Source organism: Spermophilus citellus (genome assembly GCF_964194105.1).
Source record: "Spermophilus citellus genome assembly, chromosome: 11".
Taxonomy (NCBI): domain Eukaryota; kingdom Metazoa; phylum Chordata; class Mammalia; order Rodentia; family Sciuridae; genus Spermophilus; species Spermophilus citellus.
In genome coordinates, this window is record NC_138192.1 from 116,083,139 (window position 1) to 116,096,007 (window position 12,869).

Sequence of the window (12,869 nt, forward strand, 5' to 3'; positions counted from 1 at the left end):
GTCTTATAAATTGCCCAGGCTGGCCTTGAACTTGCAATCTTCCTTACTCAATTTCCTGAGTTGCTGGGTTTACAGCATGTGCTACTGTACTGGACTTAATTTTTTTTTTTTAATGAGCAATATAATTTTTGTTTTCTACTAAGTTTTTGAGATCCAATGTATATGTGACAGCATCTCTATCTAACCGTGTTTCAAGTGCTCCAGAACCACATATGGCTGTGGCTCCTACGTTGGACACCTCAGGTTTAGAGAATGATAAAGGTAGTAGAATGTTAAGTGGAAGAGGTGGAGAATAATAGGGAATTATACTGAAGGGATTGACAAGAGGACCCAGGTCTTGGTAAGAAATTTGGATTTAGTTTTGATTATGAATAGAAGCCACATTATGGTTTTGAGCAGAGTATGAAGTGATCTGATATTTTTAAAAGATAAAAACAGTTTCAAACTGGCTTGTGTGTAGGATACAGAACGAGAACAATAGGCAGAGGGAGCAATTAGATGAGAAGCTATTGAGCTCTTGCATGTGCCCCTTGTGAGATGGATACCAGCAGGTGGCTGAGTGTGGGTAACATGAAGGAGATAAGAAGTACTGGGAGCCAAGAAGATTTTGAAAAGAAAGCAGAAAAGATTTGCAGATAGACTGACAATGGAGTATTTGAGGAAGAGACGCTGGGACCTAGGTTTTGCCTGCACTAAGTAGTTAGAGATAAGAAAAGGGGAAAGTTGGGATCAGGGTGAACTCAGGTTGGAAACAGACTTGCTAAGTTTGAGGTGGCTGGTGGACAGTCAGTGGCAGAGATATCGTACACATTAGGGAAGGATCTTTGGAATGAGTTAAGGCCCGGGAAGCAGAAAAGTTTTTGAATCAAGGATCTTGGGAGAACTTCAAATAGGAGCATTTCTCCTTTGCCCACCCCCTACCACCTGCCCATGGCCTCTGCTCTATGCATTTATATCACAGCTTGAGAACCATTAAGGAGCACTCACCTATGACCTATGGACATCTCCAGCAATGCATCTACCTATCTGCTGTACCCTCAGCCCCTGAGTGGGGCTTTCATGCAGCTTTTCTTCAGTCTCCTCTGTGCTTGGGTTGAGTTCTTTAAATCTCTTAGGGTCTCATTCTCTATACCTATTAATAGTTTTTTCTCAGTCCAAAAATGTGTTCAGAATACAATTGGTGCATTTAATTTTAGAGACATCTATACCAGTGGTTTAGGAGAGTCACTGACAATTGTTAAATTCCTGAATCTGGGCCTGCCTCACAGAGGCATCTTGTCATGTTAGGGCAGTGGCTGCAATTTGGAGGGCCTGCCCTTGTCCCTTGCAGTTGAGCACTCATTTGAAACCACCATTCCTCTGTGGTCTTAGTAAATATGACCCATGGAGCCTCTAGCTGGACCTGCGTTTTGGCAGCTGGAGAAAAACTCTTTTTGAGATGACCCTGAAGTCCTCCAGAGCAAATTGTATTTAGACCATGTAGCCTATGTATTGCAAGTTAGACCATTCCAAATGTTTATCTGAAATTTGTCAAGAACCATCCAACCATTTCTGTGGGATTCAGTATAAGCCAGTTGGATTTATTTAAATAGAGAGTAAAAAACTTTAAAAAAAAAAAAAAAAAAGGATTTCACACTAATTCCTTTTCCTCCTCCATTTCCCAGCTCAATACAGACACCAAATTGTGTTTTTTAGAAGCACCAGTTGGAATGAAGAAATCTGGGCCCTCTCATTCCATTCCTATCCCTGCTGTTGATTATACCTTTAAAAGACATTCCCAAGGGCTGGAGTTGTAGCTCAGTAAAAGAGCACTTGCCTAGCATGTGTGAAGTACTGGGTTTGATGTTCAGCACTGCATAAAAAGTAAATAAAATTATTTTGATCATCTACACATTTAAAAAAAGATGTTACTAAAAGTCTCTTTGCCTTCCCTCTCCATGATCACTAAACCATTTTTTTTTTTTTTTTTTGGTACTGGAGTTTGAACCCAGGAGTGCTTAACCAGAATCACATTTTCAGTTCTTTTTTTTTTTCTAAGGGTCTCACTTAGTTGCCCATGCTGGCCTTGAACTTGTGATCTTCCTGTATCAGCCTTCTGAATTGCTGGGATTACAGCACCATGGCCAGCTACTAAGACTTATTACTCGAGTGACCCCAGTTAATTTCTGCCTCTAGCACTGTACAGGATGCTTCAAGAAGCCCCAAGATCTCCCATTTGCCATAATCCATAACATGTGGATTCATCATGTCTTTTTTCTTCTTGACTTCAGATAAGCCTTTTTCCTTGGTCATTGGGAAAAAATACAGCAGAAGATGCCATCTTTGTTTTTTTGTCTATGCATTCTTCCTGTATTGGAGAGTTTTTGTTTGTTTGTTTGTTTGTTTTGTACTGGGGATTGAACCCAAGGGCACTTTCCATCTGAGCTGTATCTCAGCCCTTTTTAATTTTTTTTTATTTTATTTTGAGATACAGTCTTGCTAAGTTGCTTAGGGCCTGCTAAGTAGCTGAAGTTAGTCTCCAACTTGAGACCCTCCTGCCTCAACCTCCAGAGTCACTGGGATTACAGGTATGCACCATCATGCTTGGCTTTGTTTATTGGAATCTTGATGTTTGTTTTGTTTTTTTTTTTTAAGTTCCAAGGGTATAGAAAGAAATTCCATCCTGTATTTACCCCATCCTCTCACTTCTTACCAAGTTCAGGATTACATAAGAGGCTTGGAAAGGATTAATTGGAGCCATCTCATGTATCTGTTTTTAGTTTGTTTTTTTAGTTTGTCTTTTCCTGTGGGTTCTCAGTGAAGGAAATGGATTCCTAATCACAGCAAAAAGCACTGAGAAACCTGTGAGTCAAAGTCTTTTGGGTATTATGGCAGCCAACAGTTACTTGATTTTGAACATTATGTCCACATCTTCCCCTCTCTACTCCCATTCAGCAGATTTTATTGAGTACTGGGCATTCTCTCTCTTTTTAACCCCTCCTTTTGGGGGATAAAATATAATATACAAAACAGTTCATAAAACAATTTACAGCTTAACCAAATATAAAATAAACACCCATGCAATCAGTAACCCCAATATTATAAAAAATAAAATCTTCTAGAACCTTTTTGTTTTGCCTTTAATGTTTACAATCTACTTGGAGTTTGATTTCATACTTGGAGTAAGATAAGGTCAAGTTTTAATTTTTTCTGAATGGAGATGCAATTACCTTACCACCACTTATTGAAAATAACTCCTTTCACCTGCTAATTTGCAATGCTTTCTTTCCCATATTATGTATCTCATGTAAAAATTAATCTAGAAATGTATATTATATGTTAAAAAATGAAAGTCCTATGCTCTTCTCCTCCCCACTCCTTGGCCCCACTTCCTAGAGGTAATGACTAATGTGAATAATTTAGGATGGAACCATGTGTAATTTATTCCATATATGAATAGAATGTTTTCACAAAAATTGTATCAAACTTCTCATACTTAAGTGGCTCAATTCACATAATATATTTGGACACTGTTTCACATTGGCACATTTCACATTTATGATTTACTGAGCAACTGCTTCTACCTGATCGATTCATTGTCTGTGTGAATGCTCTGTGAAATGCCCATTGGCAAGCACAACTAGAATTACTTTAAAGTGAATTTGAGGGGAAATGGAAGAAATGAAAGAATATGTGTGCCTAAATCCACTCTGGGCACCTTGATTCCTTCTTGGTTTTCAGGATTATCTTTGAAGGCTTTGCCTCCTCTTCCTGTGCTATCTCTTGCCCGGGGCCTTTGGCCCACAGGACTCTGGACAGTGCTGTGCAGTCCTCACTCATGTGTGCAATCACCTGGCACTTCTCTGACAAGGGCACCTGAAACTTGGGAATAAACCATTCGCGTCTCCAGCATAAGAAGAATTGGGATGACGCTTTCCTCTCAACATTTCTTTCGAGAACTATGTACCACATGGCCCAGGAGAACTGCTTGGCTCAACAGCTAAAAGAACTTTTCTTTGGAAATGACTTTAAACTTATTTATCTTTCTAAAGGCAAAAAGTGATATTTGAGCGTCCCTGAAGAGCAGAGGTGACTCAGCAGAGATTTTTGCTGAGACTTTATGGGAATGCATTGCAACAAACATTCTCTACACATGATGGTCCTCTAATGTGGATGGAGATTTATTGGCCTGTAGATAAGACAAATTGAGGCTTTATGAGAGGCACAATTTTCTGAAGTCACTTAAAGCTGATTTCATGAGAGTGCTATTTGTACATCCTCAAGCTTGCTATTTAAAGAGATTTGTTCAGTTTTGACAAAATTGCTCTGAACATGAGCAATTTTCTCCTATTGTGGAGTGTCTCATTTTCAGATGCTGTTATACATTCTTCCAGATGCACTCTCCCTTCTCTCTCTCTCTCTCTCTCAGACCCCCTGAAGGCCAGAGTTAGGAGACTATGCAGGAGGTAGGAATAAATTTGCTAAATGATGATCTGAGCTTACCTCTGCTCCACCTGGGCTTCTCCAGCACAAGGCCGCTGTACTTGCCCACCTACTAAGGTCAGATGAACTCAAGGAACAGGAGAACCATTGCAAGCACTTGTTTCTCCACTCTCCAAGATCTGTTTATTTGCACCAATATGAATATGGATTTGTTTTAATGTACAGTTTCCAGAGCAGGCTTAATTTGGATAGAGAACTTTCCATTATTCCCACCCTAAGTGGAGGAGGTGCCTAAGATAGAAGGTGGAACTTGAGCACACTCAGCTCCCTTTGTGGGCCCAGGAAGCCATTCCTGTGACCCCAGTAGTCTTATTGTGCCCAAGCTAAAGAAATTAAGAAAGGAAATAGGCATATTTTTAAGGAAGGCAGAAAACAAACTTGCTGTAGTCCCTCAAGTATGGCAGAGAGAAGATGAGATTAAAGGCATCAAGAGACCTGGAGATCAGGCAGTAGCAGCATTTCAACAATAGTAGACACCATAGAGGAGGCCCACTGGGTAGCTATTGATGCTTATTTTATCTTCCCAAGACTCTCTGGAGCATTATAGTATTTTGTACAGTTAAGGAAACAGACTTGGAAACATGAATCTTGCAGTACAATAGGTAGAACACAAGTTTGGAAGTCACTTATTGGCCATGTGGCCTTAGGCAATTCCTTTGACCTTCCTGGACCTAAGTTTCCAATTTGGCTAAAACATCTCTAAACTCTTGTTTCCATTCTGACTTAAGTGGATTGACCTTGTAAGGTAGAGAAATCCAAACATAAAACTCTAATAAACTTATGACCTTTAGACCTTGCAAGGGAACAAGTGCTCATTCAACAATATTCATTACCCCTGACTCTGGGTGAGGTCCTAGGATGCAGAGATGAACAACAAAGGCCCTCTCTTCCTGGAGTTGAATTTTGATGATCTGGGGAGGGGCTTAAATAGACTATTTCTTAGAACAGTTTTTGATTTATAGAAGAACTGAGGAGGTAATGGTAACAGTTTCAGTGTATCCTTTCACCCAGGTTCCCCTAATAGACCCCTTACCTTGGTATGGTGTGTGTGTGTGTGTGTGTGTGTGTGTATCCATTACAATTAATAAGTCAATATGGACACATTATTATGAATTAAATCCCATGGTTTACTCAGATTTTGGTTTTTACCTAGTGTCTCACTTTTTGTTCTAGGATACTGTAGTACACACTTAGGTATCATGTCACCTCAGACTCCTCTTGACTTTGACAGAATCTCCAGCTTCCCTTTCCTGACAGTTCTGAGAAATTCTGGCCAACCTATGATTCTCCTGGCTCAGCCTCCTGAGTAACCATTGGGAGCTCTTTCAGTCTGCTCACCTCTTTGACATTCCAGTCAGCACAGGGGTTTTCTGGCTTTTTTTTTTAGTATTTCCCTACTTGTATGGTACTACAAAATGTTCCAGGCTCATACTGCCTTGTTTCCTGCTGCAGTTCTAGAATCAGCCATTTCTCTAAGGAACTCTGGTTTTTATCTAGGTGTTAGGTGTACTAGTTGCTGATGAAATTGTGGAATTATGTTAAAATGGAAATTTCTTCAGCTTATAAAATAATTATGTGCTCATCATAAAAAAATAATTAGAAACTTCAGAAATATATACACACAAAAATTGATTTAATTATTTCTACTATTCACTACCATAAACAGAACACTTTTTGCTTTTTTTTTTTTTTTTTTCCTCATTGGATTTACATAGCCAAAACTGGAGTAACAGACTGGGGAGGATAAAAGTGGAATTGCTTTTGTTCCTAAAAATGTATAGAATGACATGTACATGTCTGTGATTCCAGCTATTCAGAAGGCTGAGGCAGGAGGTTCTCAAGTTTGTGGCCAGCTTCAGCAATTTATCAAGATCCTGTCTCAAAAAAGGGAGTGGGGGAGGGATGTAGCTCAGTGGTAGAGCTTCTCTGGGTTCAATCTCTAATACTGGAAAAAAAAATGGGGGGGGGTAAGATGTTGGTAACAACACAAATTTCATGGCCAGTTATTGCTCCAACAGTCTGGAAGCGCTTGGTGGAACTATAAAAGATAGAAGTGGATGGGACTTTGGAGGTTGTCTGGTTCATTCTCTCATTGTAAATAAATATGTTGGCTGTTGGGAAGTTGTGGTGAGGTTCTCTATTCAGGGACTGGCTAAGCCAAAGTCCTACCTCAAGGTAGTTAGAGAGCCTGGCCTGAACTGAGCTGGGCACCTGATTCCAAGTCAATCTACTTTGCTTTTTCAGTACAATAAATAATCATTAGCTGGATTAACACATATCAGCAATTAAGAGAACTAACTTTGGAATCAGATAGATCTAGATAGACTTCAGTTCTATCTTCATTACTTATTGCTGTGTGACACTGGGCAAGATTCTTAACTTCTCTAAGCCTCACATTCTTCATCTGAATAATAATACTAATGGTTACAATTATATAGTGTTATACTGTTTCAGACACTTCACACATTTAATTCCTTAACTTTTCATAACAACTTCGTATAGTAGATGCTATAATTATCCAGATTTTACAGCTGAGGAAAACAATATGCAGAAAAATAAAACAACTTGTCAGGGTTGGTAAATAGTAGAGCACCGCTTTGAAGCTGGACAGTCTGATTCCAAAGCCTATGTTCCTAAACATTACATGACACCTTCTCTCTTTATCTTAATAACGTATCCAACTTTTCCCAGAAAACTTCAGGCTCTTTCTCCTTCTGCTCCAGAGCCCTCATGAGTGAAATTTCATAACTCATTAATGGGACTACGGGATTCTAGCAGGAGGAATGCAACTTGCTCTGGGACAGAAGCCTTGGATTCTACTCAGGATTAGTGCCAGCATCTTGCACAGGAGCTTATGATTTTAAAACGCATAAGATAGTAGGGAAAGCCATGAGATTTGGAGTCACAAACCTAAGATTTAAGCACCACTTCTTTAATTCAAGTGCACTAAGTCACTTAAAACCTGACTTCCTTGCGCAGAGAATGGAGCCGGGAATATATGTGAATTAATGTGAACGTAATTCAGCTCGACGTTTGTCGTTTCAGCTAGTGAGTCTCGGTAAACCTGGTGGAGAGACTCTAGCCACCCTAAACATTCCAGGAGAGATAGCAAGGAGGCCTTTCTAGGAGAATAACTTCAAGGAAACCTCCAGACCATAGAGCTCAGTTCCTAGAGAGGCCTATCGTCACTTCCGCTAGCCCCTCTAAATTACGCCTGCGCACAACATCTCTTCCTCTTCGGTCTCGGGCCTAGGTCGCGGCGACATGGTGAGTGTGATAGTTCTTGCAGCGTAAGTGTTTATCCGTCTGCATCTGTCCTCTCGCTTTTTCTCCGCGCCCGCCTCGGCCCGCGAGCCCTTCCCCGAGCCCTTTCCAGTCTTTATGCCCTCGCCTTTTCTGGAGACTTGACTCTGGGACACGCCGAGGCGGCGGGGCAGGGACAGCTTGCCAGGCTCTCGGAGCTTTGGGCGCGTCCCGGACCCCTGTTTCACCGGGTTTAATTTTTTAAAAACTAGGTCACAGAGGAGGGGCTGAGGGGTGGCAGAGATGTGTGTGGAGACACCGGGACCTGGGTCTCAATTCTAAATGTCATTGGTCTGTCCCTTTCCTCGATCTCCACAGGCTAAACGCACTAAGAAAGTCGGAATCGTCGGTAAATATGGGACCCGCTACGGTGCCTCCCTCCGGAAAATGGTGAAGAAAATCGAAATCAGCCAGCACGCCAAGTACACATGTTCCTTCTGTGGCAAAGTAAGGTGATCTGGGGAGGGGACAGGCTTCCTCTCCAAGGGGGCTTATAAACAGTGCTGGTGAGCACTGGGGATTGCGCATACAGTCAATTAACATTTGTGAAATGAGAGCATGGTGGTACCCTTAGGTTTTGGGAAATGTTCTTCATTTAAACAAAATTACTGAGGAACTGAAGGATAAAAAGGATAGTCCGCATCTAATAACATCCTTTTAACAAATATTTGGCCATTTACTAGGTGCTTAAGTTGGTTTTCTTGTGTACAAATTAAGCTCCTGGAAGCTGGCAAGATAAAAAGGGTTTTGTTTGATTCATAGTGACAAATTGATTCTTTTGCAGACCAAGATGAAGAGACGGGCTGTGGGGATCTGGCACTGTGGTTCCTGCATGAAAACAGTGGCAGGTGGTGCCTGGACCTACAAGTGAGTCCATTTTTTTGTTATTTAAAAGTCTGTGGGAACAGCATAGGCCTCTTTTGCACCTGATGGGTTAGGAGAGTAAAGATGCTTTGGGGGGCCCTCCCCCAGAATTCTTTAGTGTCATGGTTTACTTTACATTCAAAGAATAGAAATAAAACTATTGAAATAAAATTTTGTGAGATGCTTTGAAATCCTGTAAACTGGGGTCATTGTTAGTGTTGTGATATTTTGCAGGTCCCTTGCTGATACCTTGAGTCTGTACAGAACCTTGGCTTGCACTGCAAGTTGTTTTTGTAAAGATAGTTTTTAAGAGGTCAGTTGGTTTAAAACTATATGGAAACTTGAAGCCATATGGACCTTCATACCTCTGTTGTTGTTTGGATTTATTTACCATTGTGACCCTACAGGGCCAGGTAATACTATTAGGGGGGAATATATATATATATATATATATATATATATACACACATATATATTTGTGCTGGTATTGCTTGTTTTGACTCTTCAGTATATCCATTTCCAGAAATTATAGCTGTCCTTAAAGGCTTGTGGAGTTGTTCGTTGACTCTGAATTCTCAGAGCCTGACTTTTTACTCAAGCCAGTGTGTAGATCTGTGCTGTCCGCAACAAACTAGCCATATGCAATATGATGTGTATGTATTTTTAAGTTAATTTTGCCCTTCAACTGAAATAGTGGAAAATGTTAAAATGTTAATATGGATGTATATTTAAGCATCTCGTTTTAATTTGTGGTGACAAACAGTAAAATGATGTCAAGAGTACTTGGCCCCGATAGTAAAGTGAATGAGCATTCTTAAGCCCGCCATGGAATAGTCTTGTGACTTTTCCTGAATTTTGTTCTAAATATTTGTGGTCACTTTTTTGTTCGATTTTTGTTGTTGGTGGTGGTTTTGGGGGCAGGTACCAGGGATTGAACCCAGGGGCGCTTAACCACTGAGCCACATCCCCATTCCTTTTTTTTTTTTTTTTTTTTTTTTTTTTTAAATGTGGTGCTGAGGATCGAATCCTGGTCCTGCTCGTGCTAGAGGAGCGCTCTACCACTGAGCCACAACCCCAGCCCATTCCTTTTTGAGACAAGGTCTCACTAAGTTGCTTAGCATCTTGCTAAATTGTTGAGGCTTGCCTCAAAATTGCAGTGCTCTTGCCTAAGCCTCTTGAGTCTCTGGGATTACAAGTTTGTGCTACCTCGCTCAACTCTAGTCATTTTAATATCTCTCTTTTTTGAAAAAGCTTAAAGAATTGTTTGATCTTTATATGCCTATAGTCCCTGCTACTTGGGAGGCTGAGGCAGTAAGATGTAAGTTTGAGGCCAGCCTCAGCAACCTGTCTCAAAAAGGCCAGAGTTACAGGGGGCTAATGTGGCTTAGTGGTAACAGTGATATAACTTGGCCTAAGTATGTGCTAAGCTGTGGATTCAGTTCCCAGTAACAATCCCCCCTCCCCCCCCAAAAAAAACTATCTTATTGTATTGGCTTGAAACTTTATTCATTTCTTCTATGTATTCCCATTTGATGAATTTAGGCAAGCTATTCCTCTCCTTTTTTAAAAAAAATACTGTTTAAGAGATTAGTTATATGCAGTTGCCTTCTAATTCTGTAAGAGCCTAAAGGTGTGGTTCTTAAAAGATGCCATAGTATAGTTTTGTGAGCCTCTGATTTCTGAATAATAGTTTTAATATTAGTTAAATCTTTGGGTTAACTGCAAGTAGTCTTTTTCCAGAAGTTAAGAAAGTCTTTAGGATTTTCCTGTAACGATGAGGTAGCTTTATTTGACATTTTATACTCTAATATGCTTAATTTATCGGGAACTGAATTTTTCTTCACAGCACCACTTCTGCCGTCACAGTCAAGTCTGCAATCAGAAGACTGAAGGAATTGAAAGACCAGTAGAAAGTTCTACCATATAGCAAAATTGTGGTTTGTTTGTTAATTGTATTAACTGGATGTTCTGATGTGAATTGCATAAAATTGCCCTTTCAAAAGATTTGTAAATTGAAGCCCTTCTAATTTGAATTGGAAAATTTTGCTAGATGGGTTATTGTAATTCAGGTCTTTTTTCTTCAGTAGTCAGATGATAACAGCACGAAACTTAAGTCTTATGGCTTAGTATATACTCAGCTTTTTTTGTTTTTTTAAAACACTGTTCAACTACTCCGAGATACATTGATATTGTACAAAATTTGTTTTAAAGGTAAAATATGCTAAAATACACAAAGGATATACATAAATTGCCTCTCTTGGTGTTTCATTTGAGTGCACATGAACATGTAAAACAATTATATAACAAATTTTGAATGTGTCTGCCATCCTTTTGTTTAGTTTTCACACAAGGGTTCATAGATTGAATTCAATTTCATATAGATTGTAACAAAAGTGTAAGTTCCTTGGAGGAGTTTACTAGTTATGATTAGTTCTGGTGGTTATTATTTCTTTCTCAGCCATGTCTAAGCCATCTGTGGTAGGGACTCCAAAATCAGTAATTCTTCATGAATGTAAAGGTTATAAAACATGAATTTCCTTTACTGTTAGAATAAAGACCTTTGTGACTTTTCTTGAATCAACCCCTTTCTGATAAATCTTGCTTTTGCCCTTTAGTGACCCCCGCCCCAAATAGCTTATACACAGATGTTTCCTTCATCTGCTCCACCAAATATCACCTCAGGGCAGTACTTCTTGACTGGGTCAATCTCTTCTAAACTCATAAAAATAATGTGTTAGATTTTTTTGTTTTAGGTTATTGTTTCAACAGGATTTAGCTTACTGTAGTGTACCCAGTACCAAGCATAATTCCTTGCACTTGGTCTGCTTAAGTAATGAGTAAATGGTCTTTTTTTTTTTTTTTTTTTTAACAAGATTTTGTACTCTACTGATTTTTTTTCCTGTGAAGCATCATTTGGTATTGTGGGTCAGTGATTGGTGGTACCATGAGGGACAAATTAGACTATTTCATAGTGTTTGACACAGGTCTTCATAGGAATTTCCAAGTCGTGGCTACAATTTCTAGTCAGTATTGAGAGTTGAATTAACTTTAGTTGCCCTGAAGTGCACCATGTAGCCACACTGCCTAACTAGTTGGGCACTCTGTTGCAGTTTGCTGTAAAATGCCTTGTAGAATAGAGTATTTAGGGGGTTTGGAATCATGGTTGAGGTCTTCTGTGTTACCTTGCTAGGAATTAGCCCGAGTCACTAAGAGTACTGTCTTGTTCAAGCCAACAACTTGACAGATACATGATGTTCCATTTACATGTAAGAAAATTAAGTAGTTTATGAATACCTTTTTGGGGTGGGTGAATCTACATACTTCTGGCATCAGCTGAAAGTGAACATAGGTAGAAAGTGGTGAAGCACAGTTCTCCCAGTGGGAAGAATTTAAAAGGTAGGATCTGTTTTGCAAAAATGATTTGAGGTGAAGCTTTATACTGATTCTTAGGCAGTGGCTAATGGTTTGGCCAACAAACAGGTCAGAATTTCAAGAACAAGAAGTAAAAACAAGGCTAATTCAAGGTTCTAAATAGAACTATGGACATTGCTCTCATTGATGAAATAATTCATTCTGGGAACATCAGCTATTTTCCCCAGCCACCAACTTGTTGCTTGTTCAAAAAGCCCATGAACAAAACAGTCATGGTAGTAAGAGATGGAACCTGTGTATGAGCTCTAAAACATGGACCTCTCCTCACAAAGGCAGAGCTGCTGTACCATTCACAAAGGGTACCATCTAGCCAAGTTATTACATTGGACATCTGCCATCATTGCAAAGAGCAACAGTATGTTAAGGACAGGCATTGAGTTGGGCAGGTAGCTCAGCGGGATACTACCTGCTTAGCATGTGCAAGGTTCAATCAGCACTACTTACCCACTAAAGTAAATAATCTGTATGAGTTGTACACAGGTATGGATTTGTCTTTCATACATGCAGTATGTCTGCAGGTGCTTTATCTGTCATTGTGGTATCCTATGCAGTATAGTCTGACAGTATGGAATAAAGAAAGTCATTTGGTTACGAGAGACAGCATGCTTTAGGATATTGGCTTGCTCTGAAAACTTGGGTATATACTACCTGGAGTAAATTTACTGAGCATAAGGTAACTGTCCTACAAGATGTCTGTAATTCAGTCTACCACTATATGGTGCCATCTTCCCAATAGCCAGGATGGATGTGTCAAGAAATCAGATGGGATATGAGACTGTACCCACTGA

The 12,869-nt window shown here is 39.8% G+C and overlaps 1 protein-coding gene across 1 annotated transcript; it reads left to right on the forward strand.

The window, feature by feature from the left end:
* Positions 1–7,730: 7,730 nt before the first annotated feature.
* RPL37A (ribosomal protein L37a) lies at positions 7,731–10,801 on the forward strand. Its single transcript, XM_081261433.1, has 4 exons — positions 7,731–7,749; positions 8,104–8,232; positions 8,570–8,652; positions 10,496–10,801. The coding sequence occupies exons 1-4, from the start codon at positions 7,747–7,749 to the stop codon at positions 10,557–10,559; spliced, it is 279 nt and encodes a 92-aa protein (XP_081117559.1). The 5' UTR covers positions 7,731–7,746; the 3' UTR covers positions 10,560–10,801.
* Positions 10,802–12,869: the final 2,068 nt, after the last annotated feature.

Coding starts and splice junctions, on each gene's coding strand:
- RPL37A (XM_081261433.1), top strand. Junction 8,233..8,569: donor CATGTTCCTTCTGTGGCAAA/GTAAGGTGATCT, acceptor ATTCTTTTGCAG/ACCAAGATGAAGAGACGGGC. Junction 8,653..10,495: donor GGTGGTGCCTGGACCTACAA/GTGAGTCCATTT, acceptor TTTTCTTCACAG/CACCACTTCTGCCGTCACAG.